The 16367-nt window shown below is 41.5% G+C and overlaps 1 protein-coding gene across 1 annotated transcript; it reads right to left on the bottom strand.

Moving 5' to 3' along the window:
- Positions 1-253: 253 nt before the first annotated feature.
- On the bottom strand, positions 254-14817 carry FAM221A (family with sequence similarity 221 member A). Its single transcript, XM_081102751.1, has 7 exons — positions 14660-14817; positions 11733-11906; positions 8338-8528; positions 7386-7592; positions 5276-5380; positions 4357-4439; positions 254-434 (listed from the first exon to the last, which is right to left on the bottom strand). The coding sequence occupies exons 1-7, from the start codon at positions 14722-14724 to the stop codon at positions 366-368; spliced, it is 894 nt and encodes a 297-aa protein (XP_080958877.1). The 5' UTR covers positions 14725-14817; the 3' UTR covers positions 254-365.
- Between the last annotated feature and the right edge of the window lie 1550 nt (positions 14818-16367).

Genomic DNA, 16367 nt, shown 5'->3' with positions numbered 1-16367 from the left:
CCGGTTTGGCTCAGTGGATAGAGCGTCGGCCTGCAGACTGAAGGGTCCCAGGTTCGATTCCGGTCAAGGGCATGTACCTGGGTTGCGGGCACATCCCCAGTTGGGGGTGTGCAGGAGGCAGCTGATCGATGTTTCTCTCTCATCGATGTTTCTAACTCTCTATCTCTCTCCCTTCCTCTCTGTAAAAAAATCAATAAAATATATTTAAAAAAAAAAAAAAAAAAAAAAAAAGAAAACATCCAAAAAGGCCTTTTATATACTAACAGAAGTAAACAATTTGAGAGACAATAAACTATATTATATTTAAATAAACACCAAAAAAAAAAGATACATTTGGATGATGGTTTTAATTTCCCCAATAATCTTCACGAAGGTTTTGTTTTTGATGGCACTGGTGCTTTTCCTTTATGCTTAGCAGCCTTTTCCATTTTTATCTGTAAATGTAAAATATTTGTTGATAGAATAATTTTTAAAACATTCTAAAGAAAGAAAAGGTTGCGCATACTTCACTTGGATTCATGTTTTATTTGCCACAGCCACTTCACACAGTTACATAGCAGTTATTAATGAATACCAATGCCAAAATCTGAGAGTTGAAGGGACCTAATTGCATTTTAAAAATATGGTCTGAATTCAACTTTACAGAAGCATTTTCATAAAAAGAATGTATAATGAGTACTTCTTTGGAGAAAATGAATAAATATAATTTTAAAGGCTATTCAATATTATTTCCTAAAAGCTGAAATACCTAACCTTCCTTCAGCCTAAACACATTCACTTACAGGGTTACAGAACACACCTAAGCCAGCCGGGTTATTTCTGGAATGCGGACTGCTGTAAGGGTAGTTTCCTATCATTCTCGTTTCTACATTCGCACAGTTCCCTTCCTAAAGGTTGTCCTTCTCCACGGAAACTGCAGCAAAGAAGCTTGCATACCCTAAGCAGCAGCCTTCCGACCTTTTAGAAACATGTAACCCTTCCCACGGGGAAACAACAACAACAGAGAACACAAAACCCACCTGCCTCTTACTGCCGCTCACACACTCCAATTCCCAGAGGCAGCACCACTGCCTCACTCCGGGCAAGAGAAGGCTGAGAAAATTTGGGGCATGGCAGCTGCAGGCAGGGCCTCCTACCCTCTAAGGCAAGGCAGTGGTCGGCAAACTGCGGCCCCTTGAGTGTGGCTCTTCCACAAAATACCACGTGCGGGCGCGCGCGGACAGTGCGATTGAAACTTCGTGGCCACGCTCAAGGGGCCAAAGGACCACATGTGGCTCCTGAGCCGCAGTTTGCCGACCACTGCTCTAAGGCAGAGGTTCTCAACCTGTGGGTCGCGACCCCTTTGGCGGGTCGAACGACCCTTTCACAGGGGTCGCCTAAGACCATCCTGCATATCAGATATTTACATTGCGATTCATAACAGTAGAAACATTACAGTTATGAAGTAGCAACGAAAATAATTTTATGGCTGGGTCACAACATGAGGAACTGTATTTAAAGGGCCAGAAGGTTGAGAACCACTGCTAAGGTGACATGAATATAATATCAGGAAACCAGTCTTCCCAATCTCATCAAATTATAAGTGATAACTTCCTAATAATAAAATTGAATGAATCTCATCTCTGTCTCCTCCCCATTTTTCCTGCTCGCTCCTGTTTAAGTTGGTTGGGCACCTCATTCAGAGACCATGCACTCAGATCACTCTTGCACACTGTCAGTCAGCAGGTCAGCTGAAGGCCCCAAAGGAACACCCTATTCTAAGGCAAAGATGGTTGGCTTTGGAGTCAGAGGGAAGAGTACTCAAACCCCACCTCTGTCGTTTATTAACTATTTGAGGCAAGTTATTTAACCAATAGTTTTCTCATTTGTGAAAAAAAGGTCATAGTAATAGGTACATCTCAGGGTTGTTCTAAAGGTGTAAGTAAGATCGTATGTATAAAGATCAACATACTTAATAAGCACTCAACCAATACTGGTCTCCTTTCCTCTCTCATTTAGGCCGTTAGATTTACAGCAACATTAAAAATTAGGAAAGATGCGCCGAAACCGGTTTGGCTCAGTGGATAGAGCGTCGGCCTGCAGACTGAAGGGTCCCGGGTTCGATTCCGGTCGGGGGCGTGTGCCTTGGTTGCAGGCATGTCCCCAGTGGGGGATGTGTGGGGGGCAGCTGATCGGTGTTTCTCTCTCATCGATGTTTCTGGCTCTCTATCTCTCTCCCTTCCTCTCTGTAAAAAATCAATAAAATATATTTTTTTAAAAAAATTAGGAAAGATGCTAAAAAAACAAAAGTTAAGGAAGTGTTTGCTCATTGAAATACAGACACACCTCGTTTTATTGTGCTTATCTTTATTGCACTTCACAGACGTTGCTTTTTTTTTTAACAAAATGAAGGCAAGACCTCCACCAGCAAAAAGATTACTGCTCACTTTATTGCGATACTCAGTTTATTGTGGAGGGCTGGAAAACCAAGCCCACAATAGCTCCCTCCCAGCTAGGTCTGTACAAGCACAGCATTACTTTGTAAGTGCTCTGAACCCATCAGATTCCGTTTCCTAATCCCCCCTTTTCCCTCAATGATGCATGTCTTGGTTTTTTGGAATAACAGAAAAGTACTAACAATGAGTACAGCACATGTCAGCTCAGAAGTTGTTTAAGTCTGAGCTTCTCCGTTTTTACATTCTATTAATCAGACAGGCTGGAGAGTTTATAAGCTGTATCTCATAAATCCATAAATCACACAAGGCAGAGAATTATAAACTACATCTCATAAATCCATAAATTCTAGGTCTAGATATAACAAGCAGTCTGGATGGATATAATAAGCATCCAGGGTGGGCCAGGTATATCCTCCAAAACATTCACAGATAAGAACTCCCCTCTATTATCTTCCCACAAGCAAATCCCACTGGCATGTTTTCAAGGCAGCCCACACTACCTGGACTTCGAGAGGAGGGAAGGGAGAAGTTCTGGAACCCTGTCCCTCATAAGCCTTTGAGGAAAAACTAAAATTCAGCCGTTAATGTGTGTGTTCCAAGAACAGAGCTTGACTTGATTAAAATTTATCCCTAACGATGTTGCAAAAATCACCTTTCCTTTTGTCATTCTGAACATGTCATCTTCCTCCTGGGTTCCTACTACCCCCTTTTTCCCTTAAAGCAGAGCTTTCCCTTAGACCTATCCAGGAAGGTAGCCACTAGCCCCATGTGGCTAGAAATGTGGCTAGTGTGACTGAGGAAGTACAGTTTAATTTATTTAATTTAGACTTACAGAGTCACGGCTACAACACAGATACAGAACATTCCCATCACTGTGGAAACTTCCATTTTCTAGCTCTGCCTTAAATCATACGAGGACTCTCCCCGCTACTTCAAAATTCTTCAGCAGGAAAACAAGCTTATCTCTGTGCCCTACTCACTTCCTCTTCTCTTGGAAGGTAATTTATATAATAGTCTTCTTTTTCTTCATCTTTTTGTCTAAGAGTTGTGGAGGATAGGACAAAAGGTGACAAGAGTGTCTTTTCTTTCATGGCACTTATTACCTAGATGGAGAAATTAAAAATGCCAACAAGGCAACTATAAAATCATCCTAAAGAAAGCACTTCGGGGAATGTGCCATATGGCTGGATAACACCCCCCAAACCTCATTAGGCCAACATCCTTTCATCCATCCATAAACAAAAAAACAAAACTCTCCAATATGAACACCGCATGAAACACATCAAATGTGTAATCAGATGACATATAAGAAAGGAGTATCAATGATGTTTATTTTTTTCCATAAACGTTTATTGAAAACATATTATGTACAAGTCGCTGTACTTAGTTCTGATGAATAACGGACTACACTTGGCCCTAAGGAGTTTGCAGTGTGGTGGAGAATGATGAACACTGTCAGTACTGAAATCTAGGAACACTTTAATACTGTAGTTGTTGAGCCCTAGAAGATGTTAAAATACATGTATGATTAGTGTTCTGTTTCTTAAAGGCTATTGAATACTTTTAACTTCAGTATGGATATACCTAGAAGTCACTAAGAAGAAGAACTACCACATATTATGAATTCAAGACACATATAATTTACAAATCTGCTGATGGTAGATTGTTATTACTGACAATTTTATTTGTATATTTAGTCAATCTTAATGAGCTCCATAAATTAACCAGTGTCTTATCATATTACTCATCAATCCTGTTTCTCTCTGAATTGTTCTAAATAAGCCCCATGGCCTAACACCACCTATAAGTAAAGACTTCATAAATTATTTTTCAGGACAATCCACAATCAATATTTAATTGTTCTATGGTGTCTCTGTTACAAGTAAATGCTTAACGTAAGCAGATTTCTCCACAGACTTACCCTTTCCTGGTATCGTCTTTCAAAGAAAGCCATATCATCATCCTCAGGTCTCCTTAAGGAAGAAACTTGACTACTTGTACCTACTAATAAGAAAATAAACAATTCTAAGTAATATATTTCCATAATTATAAATTTTCCTGAAATAAAAACAGAGAGAAAACTTTCCTCCAACTGATTATTTTTTTATTTTTCAAACCAGAAATGGCCTAAATGCAGAATTGCTCCTACTACTTAATTCCTTTTTAGAAAGCAGAGCATCATAACACAAAAGTAACTTTCACTGACAAACATTCTGCAAATATTCAATGGGTTCATATTAAATAGCACAATATTAGCTATTTCATATAAGAGCACTAGTGTATGTGCTGAAAGAAACTTTTAATTGCCTCAGAAGGAAAATCTGGTTTTCTTTATAGGTACACCAAGAGCCCAGTTCCATGGAAAAGTTCACCTTCATTTCAGGTGAATGTCTTGGTTGGATCCCTTCACATCCAAAATAGAGTATCAATCTGAACACCTGTTCTCGTTTTTAAAACACATGAATGTACCCTCAACCAGCAACACAAGAATCATGTAATTCCCGATAATCACCACAGAGTATAACCACACTCTGTTAACCTAAAGGATCAAGGCAATTAGCCCATCAGAGGGCTCTCTTACTCAGACATCAAAGCAATAATTTACCGGAATAAGGTTTTAAAACTTCAAATTATTGTATTATCAGAATCCTCCTAATTCTCAGATTTAGCAATTTTCCTCAATGAAAAATAAAGTTTCTTGCTTTTTCTCATTGCCTGGCTATTATAAAATAAAATGATAATCAAATTGTGGATACTGGGGGCAAAGAGAGCTTAACAATGATTCTATCTGAATTCTTATTTTCTACATCCAAACATATTTCTCAATTTAATTTCATTACCATCTGTTAGTGTTTCTGGAGAAGTAGATGATGCTTGAAATGCCTTTAGAAATGGATGGTCCATGGCCGTACCTGGAGAGTCTAAAAATTCAGCTGAAGGTGCACCTGATAACAAAGTACATGAAAAATGAAAACTAAACCTCTATTTGTTATGATTCAAAGAAGTTATTTCAAATGTAAAATAAATTAGAACCTATCAGAATCATTAGAAAAATCCAGTCTGGCCTGGCTGGCATGGCTCAGTGGTTGAATAGCAACCTATGAACCAGGAGGTCACGGTTCAATTCCCAGTCAGGGCACATGCCCAGGTTGCAGGTTCAATCCCCAGTTTGGGGCATGCAGGAGGCAGCTGATCAATGATTCTCCCTCATCATTGTTGTTTCTATCTCTCTCTCCCTCTCCCTTCCTCTCTGAAATCAATAAAAATATATTTTTTTTAATCTATTCTATAAAAAGGAAATTTTTGTTTTAGATTTTTACCATCCATATAAAGTAAGGGAAGAAGGGTAAAAGTATTTTTTTATTTCTCAGAGACCTTTTCACAGAAAAAAAATATAGATATGCACAAATGTGACTGAATGTCAGCAAAGAGTGCAAAATGTTAACATAGTTATAAAACACTATCAAAAGCAAGATTTGCAATTTAAAAAACTCTAAGAAGAATAAGTATATTTTTACTCTATCCCTCACTCAAAAAACAACTACAAACAGTATTTAAAAAAAAATAAACCTTCTTCAATTAAATGAGGAAACATCACAACCCAAAACCACAACCTACAAAGACCAACTGCTAAATAATTGACTTTTGAGGAAGGAAGTGCAGAGAGAATGTATGCATAAGTGCTCTATCTTCTTCACAAACCTCACCTTCCCCACACCCCTATCTCCATCCTGCGGTAGAGGGACAGAAAATACACTTTCAGTCCTATTTGGTTTTACAAGTTAGTCTGTCCTTATAACGAGCAGTCTTTCAGATTCCTGCCCCTCCTTCCACACTCCTCTGTCCTGTGGCTGGTGGGAGTGCAGGAAGGGGTGCTCAGGTCCAGCCAGGCCCTTGTGCCTCCCTCTGGTTGCTGCGTGCACTACAGACTTCACCCGGCGAGGCTGGCCTAAGTGGCAATTCAGTCTTTCAGCTTGGTAGGGCCTGGTAGCCTCATTCTTACTCTCACTAGGAGTGCAGGCCCCTCGATGCCTGCCACTTCCTCTACTGAATCCCCGAGAGCTCAGGGGACCGACCTCTAGCTCCGCTCTGGGGTCACCCTTGCCCCTTCCTTTAACAGAGACTGTGGCAGGATTAAATGAGGTAACAGATGTAAAGAGGTTGGAACAACCCCTGGTCATCATCAACCTCATTATAATTGATTACTTTTTGCCGGTGGTAACTGTGTATTCTATAATCATTGCATGTACCTAATAGAATCAGGTATCCATAAATATTGAAAAAGGACTCATTTATGAAATTTAACAAGCTACTTGTAAAACTAATTACAAGAGAAGCACAAATGTATCAGGGCAATCTTGAAAAAATAAAGAAACAAATGGGAGGAATTTACCATACCAAATATCAAAACATAATATGAAGAATAACAATTAGCCCTGACCGGTGTGGCTTGGTTGGAGCGTCATCTCACATACCAAAAGGTTGCGGGTTCTCTACATACACATACATGCCTGTGAGCATGCATTATTATATCTGTGATTACACGCCTATACATGCATGTGCATATTCACACATAGACATAAGCCTATGTTTCCAAAATGAGATGGCTATAATGGTAAAAATTGCATACAATAAAATAATAGACTGTATCATATCAAATAAAGGAAATATTATTTATTATTCAGCTATTACAAACAATGTGTTTATGGGTTGGGATTTGGGTACAAATATTGGGGAAAAGAATGATCTTTTCTCTTATGCTTTCTAAATTTTCTGTAATAACCATCTATTGTGTAGTGGCAATTAAACATTTTAAAAAAAATAAAAATAAGAGAATGTTTTCTGGGGGGGGAAAAACATGAAGGATATAAAGTGCTAAACAAACGTAAGGCTTCACTATTGTCCACACATAAAAACAATATAACAAGCTCACACTTGTGCATCACTTACCAATTCCACTGTCATCTAGCCGCATGTAGCCTTCTGCTAGTGAGCTGAAGCCGGTTAATCCTCCCATCGCCGCGTAAGGAGCATCCCGTCCCACTGGTTTTCCTTGAGCCAGTCTCTCTTGCTTAGTTTCCACTACTGTGTCATGGGCATACGCAGGCTGACCACAAGCACAAGTGAAGCAACTATGGAATCCTGAACACTTGGAACCTGAATCAAGGTGTAAAGGGAGTTAAGTTCTTAAATGTAGGGACTGAGCTGCCTGCTCCAAAAATGCTCAGCTTGGCCTAAGCACCTGAATCTGGATTCCTCATGTGCAGTCCTCTAACCCTAGTAACTATTATCTCCAGACCTGGAACTCCCTCCCAGCCACTGCTCTTACTTCTAAAAGATTCTATAGCAGTCATGGATACTAGCAGGGGGGAAAATAGGGAAAACCAATGAGGACTAAAAGAAATTGGGCTGAACACCGGAGAGCCAGGAAATGCAGGCCCTTTCCTCAAATACTGAGTTAAAGCAGGTGTGGTGGGGACAACCAGTGGCCAGGTCCAGGTGAAGAGATAATGTGAAAGCCTCTCTATGGGTCAACTCCCCATGAAAGCCGTATTGGAAGGCCAACACATAGACAAAGAAAGGATGCAACAGAATCCTGTTAAACATAAAAAGGAAAGAAGGCCCTGGACGGATGGCTCGGATAGCTGAGCATCGTCCCATACACCAAAAAGGTTGTGGGTCCGATTCCCAATCAGGACATGTACCCAGGTTTCGGGTTCGATCCTCAGTCAGGGTGTGTGCGAGAGGCAATTTTAAAATAAAATAAAATAAAATAAAATTTTAGAGTAGCTACCCATCAAAATGTTTTAGTTGTTTCATACTGACAATAAAACTGGCACAAAGACACATTAAATATTCAATAAAAACATTCTGTTGGTGTATTCGTAATAATGTCACTCACAGGCATTGCACATAAAGCCAGGCGTGGCACTGTGCTGATCAGCAAAGTGTTTGCACCTGCAGCGAATGGGCTGCGTGCCATTCAAAGGCACATAAAGGTAAGCCCTGCACTGGCAGCCGGTCACTCGGCAAGGCAAGCTAATGGGGCGCTGCTGTGGAACCGTTTCAAAGTCAGTTTTATGCTGTTTGTACCTAAAAAAATGGGGGAGGATAAAAACACAGTGCAGGTAATGTCAGAAATCACTATTTCTATTCTGTTAAATGCAAATGATTCTTTTTCATTTTATTTTCGTCTCATCATTCTTTTTGGCAAGGTGAAAATAAAATCCCCTACTTGCAGTATTTCTGGAAGCTATATTACTTTGATCAGAGAAACCTTCATTCTTAGATTTTTATTTTGAGTAATCACAGCAATATACAAGAAATATTATAAATATTACTAGAGGCCCGATGCATGAAGATTTGTGCAAGAATGGACCTTCCTTCCCCTGGCTACCAGCACCGCCTTCGCTCCGGCCACAGTGGCGTTTCTGCCTTCCCACGCTGTTCAGAGGCCCAGAGCAGCTGGGGCGGCTTGATGTCTGTGTATGCAAATTTACCCGCCATCTTTGTTGGGTTAATTTGCATACTCGCTCCTGATTGGCTGGTGGGTGTCACAAAGGTATGGTCAATTTGCATCTTTCTTTTTTATTAGTGTAGATGTGATTCCCTTAAAGTACATACCACTACAGATTTTTTTAAATGAAAGCACAACCGAAGAGTATGGGAGGCCACGCATACTTTTATAAATAAATTCTTTATAAAAATCTTTTTTATTAAAGTGCATTACTTCAATTTATTTTTATAGGTTAAAATACTAAGTAATTTTCTTAAATAGACTATGCCCTTCCTTCTCATAAGGTGGTATTCAGTAAAATGATATTAAATTTATTATTCTCAATATTAATCTAGGTAATAGAAGTTAAAAGAACAAGATGCCATTTTTCACTTAGCAAAGAGAGCCAAAGCTTTTTTTAAACTACACATAATTTACAATGCTGCCAAGAGTGTTACAAAAGAAACAGTCCACCCTAGCCGGTTTGGCTCAGTAGACAGAGTGTTGGCCTGCGGACCAAAAGGTCCCAGGTTCAATTCTGGTCAAGGGCACATACCTCGGTTGCAGGCTCCTCCCTGGCCTGGGCCCTGGTCAGAGTGCAGTGGAGGAAGCAACCAATCAATGTGTTTCTCTCACATCGATGTTTCTCTCAGTCTTTCCCTCTCTCTTCCACTCTCTCTAAAAATCAATGGAAAAATATCCTTGAGTGAGGATTAAAAACAAACAAAAAAGGAACCAATCCCATTTGATGTTTTAAGAAACTTAAATAGATCCATCCTTTAACCCAGAGAGTTCATTTTTTTAAAATATACCCTAAGAATATAATTCCACGTATAGAGTGTGTGCATAAATATAGTACTAGCAACAGTACTTACAATAGCAAATATATACATCTACACCCATACATACATAACCATACACATACACACACACACACAAACACCACTAACAACAAAGGCATGATTAAGTAAATTACAAAACAATAGTTATCAAATTTTTTACTAGTGAAACTCTTTCTTCAAATAAAATCTTTTACAGAACCATAATATATAAAATAGATAAAAGCAGGTTAAAGCAAGGGATAGAGCCAGAATTAGCGTCTGCCCTTCCCCTAACCTACCCTTCCACCCGGTCCACCCGAGACACCCACACCTCTGGGGAACACATAGTGAACCGGCTCAAACAGCCAGTAGGTATTAAAAATCTTGCTTGTGATTACCACATATGTGAAAACATATTTCTGTGATTCTGTCATGAAAAACTGGTTCAATATTTATACTCACACATAATTAATTAAATAAACTATGTAAATTAATTATATGAATATAATAAAATATATTAACAGCAGCTGGTTTTGAGTGGTGAGTCTTCTTTCTACTGTTCTATATAATCCTCTACATTTTCCATAATAAACATGTTTCAATTTTATTAGGGGGGGGGGGCTTATGTAGACAGAGATCTGAGTTCTGGTACTTAAGAACTTTTCCATCAAAGTTGAGTTGGGTGCCCTACCCGCATGGCTCAGTGCTTGAGCATCAACCTATGTACCAGGAGGTCATGGTTTGATTTCCGGTCAGGGCACATGCCTGGGTTGTGGGATCCATCCCCAGTAGGGGATGTGTAGAAGGCAGCCAATCAACAATTCTCTCCCATCACTGATGTTTCTCTCTCTCTCTCTCTCTCTCTCTCTCTCTCTGAAATCATTAAAAATATGTATTTTTTTTAAAGTTGAGTTGGGTCCATTTTGAAGGTTAATGTCATGCTGCATAGGTAAGAGACAGGCACTAAATCTGTATAAGACTAAAAATTAAAACTAACACAAATGTATCCATTCTGAAAGATATCAATCTAACTCACCTTTTCCTTTCCTCCACAGCATTTTCAGTGGGAGTTGCTAACTAAATTTCAAATCAATCTATACACAACATTACTCATCCTAGCAACTGCCTAACAACCCCTGGCAAACTGCGAGTCTGTAAATAGCAACTATACAGAGTGTCTCCTGAAAGAGGCCCAGACGCTATCAGAACAGGGCGGTCCTCCTCCACCGCTGCTTGGGAACAGAAAGTTCGAGTTGTTACCTAAAAGCACATCAGGGTTCAGTGACTTGTCTCCGTGAAGCAGCTTGGTCCTTTTGAGCTTCACAACTGTGACCTGGGACAGTAGAAAAATGTAAAGGAAAACACGACAAACAGCCAAATGCACACCGCAGGTACAGGCAACACGCCTCAAGGCGCGGGCCCTCAGGTATCTCCTTTGCTCCGTGCGCGTTGCTTGGAAACGGACCAAGCATAATAAAAAGCTGTGAGCTCAGTATTTCTGTTTGTTTAAAGAAAGGTAGGAACAAAACAGTGTTTCTTAAAGTATAAAGTGAGATTAGAAAGTTGGAAGAGAACTGTTTCTTTGTGTAGATTGAGAAGCTGGTCGATGTGGGTCAACTCCAGCGGGTCTGCAGTCTGAGGGCTCATCCGCAGCCACCTTGTCCAGAGGTGGGAGAGGCAGCGGTGCTCCCAGCCTAAGTGAGAGGCCCCCGACAAAGCCATGGGGGCATCAATACCGTTTCCACCAAAGGCAAGAGAAGAGATACTTAAGGTAATGGACTGTACTGACTTCTAATAGGATAAAATAGAATTTTTAAATCACATTTAAAAGAAATTTAGATAATTTCTAGTGTATAACACAAAGGCCTATTTAAATGTTTCTCCATTATCACATGTAATGTTACTTATAGAAGGAAGATATGCTCTGCTACAGTTTTATATTTTCTAATCACCAGAGAACTTAGCGATAAAATATCTTACCTGTGTGTACAAAAACACAGTGTCTCTGGGCCCACAAGTTTACAATCCATTCCAGTTGGGGATCGCCAGCTCACGAACAATCTATTCTGTAAGCGCATAGGTAAAACTCTTCTTTTGTATTCTTCATACTCTTCAGGAGTAAAAAGTTTCCCTCCATCATCCTCACCCACAATTCTACAACAACAAAATAGTTCTCTTCAGCCTTGATTATTTATTTTCCAGGTTATAAATACTATACTCTAAAATTAAACTAGCTCTGACCGGTTTTGCCCAGTGGTTAGAGGGTTCACCCTGGAACTGAAGGGTCCAGGGTTCGATTCCAGTCAAGGGTGCATACCTGGGTTGCAGGCCCCATCCCTGGGGTGAGTGTAGGAGGCAACCAATAGATGTGTCTCCCTCACATCGATGTTTCTCTCTGTCTCTGTCTCTACCCTTCTCTTCCACTCTCTCTAAAAACCAATATATTGCCGAAACCGGTTTGGCTCAGTGGATAGAGTGTCGGCCTGCGGACTGAAAGGTCCCAGGTTCGATTCCGGTCAAGGGCATGTACCTGGGTTGCGGGCACATACCCAGTAGGAGATGTGCAGGAGGCGGCTGATCGATGTTTCTCTCCCATCGATGTTTCTAACTCTCTATCTCTCTCCCTTCCTCTCTGTAAAAAATCAATAAAATACATTTTTTTTAAAAAAACAATATAAAAAATATCTTTAGGTGAGGATTAACAAAAAAATAATTAACTAATTAAACTATACTTGTACAGTCAAAGGAAATGATACGGCACTGATTTTTTACTTTAGGTTTATGTCAATCGCAAAATTACACACAATGGTGATAAAGCTTTTGCTTCCCATATAAAAAAAGGTTCTAAATAAGAAAGTCAATGAATTCATGACATCTGACTTTCCTTATGGGAGCTTACTGCCAGAGAACTGCCATATATTCATCTCAATTTCTCCTTTGATTCTGAAGCAACCATGCTCATTCTTCTCATTAAAAGCTGGAGCCTAAACAACTAAAAATTCTAACACGCCCCCCCGCCCCCCAAAAAAGAAAAGTACCAAAAAAAAATCAGTGAAGAAGACAACATGACTAATGTCCACACCTGAGCCCAAACCCTGGCCAGGAGTCCATTGGGAGACCACAAACACCTTGGACCTGTATAAGCTCAAACCAGGTGCATCACTGTTCAATTCCAGAAGACCTCAAAACTGTATGGGAGAAATTAAGTCACCGATATTTCTTAATTTCTTAAGAAACTGAGAGTTGGCCTCTCCAGAGGAAAAGCAACAACAATTAAAAGCATTTCCTCAAAATTGAAGAAATTTCCCCTTGACTTTATGCCCCTCTTAAAAGTCATGAAAAGTGTTGTTTGCAGAATGCTACATAATTTGTTGTACAATCCATACCTTTCCCCATACTTTCAAGTCTTTAGCTTGAGGAAGATAAATAAAACCAATTCAGAAGCTATGGCACCATCACAACCTTCTTCCTCAAATAATTTAGATACGCAATAGTAAAAAAGGCAAAGGGACATTTTATTCTGAGATCATTTTTTGAGCCATTTCACTTTATTTTAGCTACCAAGAAGTATACCAACAGGTACGGAAAAGAACTTAAAGATCAATTCAGTTCTTTGGGGGGGAAAAAAAAAAGAGAGAGCATTTATATCTTAACTTCTAACCCAGGGCAGCTCAAGCTTTATTTGTATTACACAATCCTCAAGGGACTCCGTCAAATGCAGATTCAGATTCATGGTCCACAGTGGACCTGGAGTCTGCATTTCCAACAAGCTCCCAGGGGATTCCTACTCGGCTGGCCCACGGTTGTTACACTTTGAATAGCAGGCTCTAACCTTTAAAGGGGGTAGTTCCAGGTAATTTATGTTTCCAAAAAAATAACTTTCCACCAGGCCCTAACATATTCTGGACCAAGCAAGGGACTACAACTGGAGGCCCACAGTCTGCATATCTAAACATCTAAATACCTAAGTCATCAGTCAACAACAGGGCCCAGCAACTTGGTCCCAGTGAAAAGCCCTGGAGACTTGGCAGCTAACGGAGCTGGCTCTGCCAGGGCGGGAGGGCTGCGTGGGAGCTGTTCTGGGCATAGGGCTCTGGGCATTACCTGGACCCACCTGAACCCAGAATGAGGTCTGGCCCGTCCATCACGTTCCTCACCCTCATTTTGCTGGCTCAGAATTACCAGGCATTTCTAGGCGTTACCCAACACTGTACCACGAGACAGCCAGAGGGAGTGCGGTCAGATAGGAAACCCGTGCGCCCCAACACCCCTGGATGATTTGGGGCGGCCACCTTCAAGCAGAGCGGCCCCACTCGCTGTGATTCCGCCGCTTCCCGTTTACGCACACACATTCCCCCCACCCTCCAACCCCGCATCCTCCTGCCCGTGACATTCCCACTCACCCAGTTTCCCAACTGCCAAAACCCTGCCTTGGGAGCACAGACTTTGTCAGGGCCCCAGGGGCGGCTGCGTTTCCAGTTTGGGGGGAGGCCTGTCTCCAGAACCACCGAAACTCCCCCAGCAGCCGGTGTCCTCCCGAAACCAGCACCCCGGGACAGGGAGCACGTTTGCAAGTTCATGGCTTACCCGCCTGCTACACTAACATGCAAACTTAACGCCTGGTCATTTTCACCGGCCCCGAGTACTCCATGCGTAATTCTTCCATGCCCTTTGGGGGGAAAAACAACTGGACCTTTGCGTAAATCATCCCTCCTGGAAGGGTCGGAGCGGGGACCTCGTAAGCAGCCTCGGAAGAGACTTATTAGCACAGAACTGCGTGTCGTTGCGATATTTAATTACAGAACGACGCAACTCGAAATCAATGGAAGCCTCCCCAACAGCCCGCCCGGGAACGGATCCCGCACTCAGGCTGGCGAGCGCCTCGCCCCGCGGAGGGCCCGCCTCACCTCCGGTACTCCAGGTAGTCGTCCACGGCCGCCGCGCCGCCCGGAGGCAACGTCAGCCGCTCCATGGCCCGCGGGGAACCGAACGGCTCGGACGCCGCGCGCTCCAACCCAGCTGCGCGCGCGAGAGGACCTCGGAGCAGCCGGAGCCGGCCCCGCCCCGCCCGGCCGCGCCCCCGCCCGGCCGCCTCCTGATTGGTCCGCCCTGAAGACCGCGGTGACGCCGCAGGGCGCGCGCTCCCACCCGGCGGCCCGCGCGGACGCCAGAAACCCGCGGTCCGCAAGCACAGCCCCGCCCTAGCTGGGATGCTAGTCACCGCCCTCCGCCCTCCGCACACCTTGCAGATCTCTTTCCCTCGTCTGGCAGGTCTCCTAGTCCAGTGACATGGACAAGGGAGTGCAATTCCTTGCATATGTAATGGACGCACAGAACATTGCTTATTTCTTTGTACCGCGCTCTTCACCAGTGTTGAGAAGGGTCTGGATATGGCTTGCCTGCCCATAATCTCCATGCCTGTTTTCCAAATGGGAATTTAAAAAAACAGTGATGGAACCTGGCCAGTGTGGTTCAATGGTTGCGCATTGACCTAGGTACCAGGTGGTCGAGGTCAGAGCACATGTCCAGGTTGCAGGCTCCATGCCCAGTAGGAGGCGTGCAGGAGGCAGCCCATCCATGATTCTCTCTCATCATTGATGTTTCTATCTCTCTATCTCTCCCTTCCTCTCTAAAATCAATAATTTTTTTTTTTTTTTAGAAAAACAGTGATGTAAAAGCAATAGTCCTGGTGTCTCCTTCCAGTTTGGGTGTAAATCTACATATTTGAAGAAAGCGAATTGCTGGTTTAAGCAGGAGAAAAAGTAAAAACAATTTAAACTTTTTTTAAACCTTTAGAAATATTCAACACAAAATCCTTTTTAAAGTTGAATTACCATGTGATTGGTAATTTGGCCATAATTTGGGTAAATAACTTGAAAAGGGGGTAGGAAATCCATCACTCCTCAAGAGTCATTAAACTCTGATGCTCCCTTAAGATCAGCTTGACTTCTCTCTATAAATTACCTGGGAGGGAGTATCTGCAAATAAGAAAAATAATTCATTGAACAACAATATTTTAAAGTTACTCTCCTGAATAATTCAGGTCTCAAAGTAAAACTCTCATGCAGACAAATGGTGTAGATGCATGCCCTCTTCCTTTCTAGTGGCCTTGGTTTATCAATCTACATTGTTTTTTATTGTGGTTGATCTGTTTCAAAGTATCACACATTATGACACTTAAAGCCAAAATACTCTAAAAAAATAAATAAATAAGGACATTCTTCTATCTAAATAAATGGTATTATTACTCCAATAAAATAAAAATAGCTCCTTAATTTCATCTCATACCCTTTCTATAGTTAAATTTACCCAGGTCCTCAAAATGTTCTATGAGCAGAATGGGGTGGCTATTTCAAAGGAATAAAGTATTATGACCCTTCATTGCTTGTTACCTGTCCTAAACATGAGGGAACATGGAGACATCCAATCAAAACTCTGTTACCAGTTGAATGTGAAATGGCACAAAAAGTGTATTCCTTAATATACTTACCATATGGAATAGTAATCTCACTCCTAGCTATCTATCCCAAAGAAATGAAATCTTAAATTTACAAAAGACTTCTATGAGAATATTCATAACAGCTTTATTCATTACAGCCACAAACTAGAAACAGG

The sequence above is a fragment of the Myotis nattereri genome, assembly GCF_964212035.1.
Source record: "Myotis nattereri genome assembly, chromosome: 11".
NCBI classification, from domain to species: Eukaryota; Metazoa; Chordata; class Mammalia; order Chiroptera; family Vespertilionidae; genus Myotis; species Myotis nattereri.
This window is presented reverse-complemented; position numbering and strand designations above follow the sequence as displayed.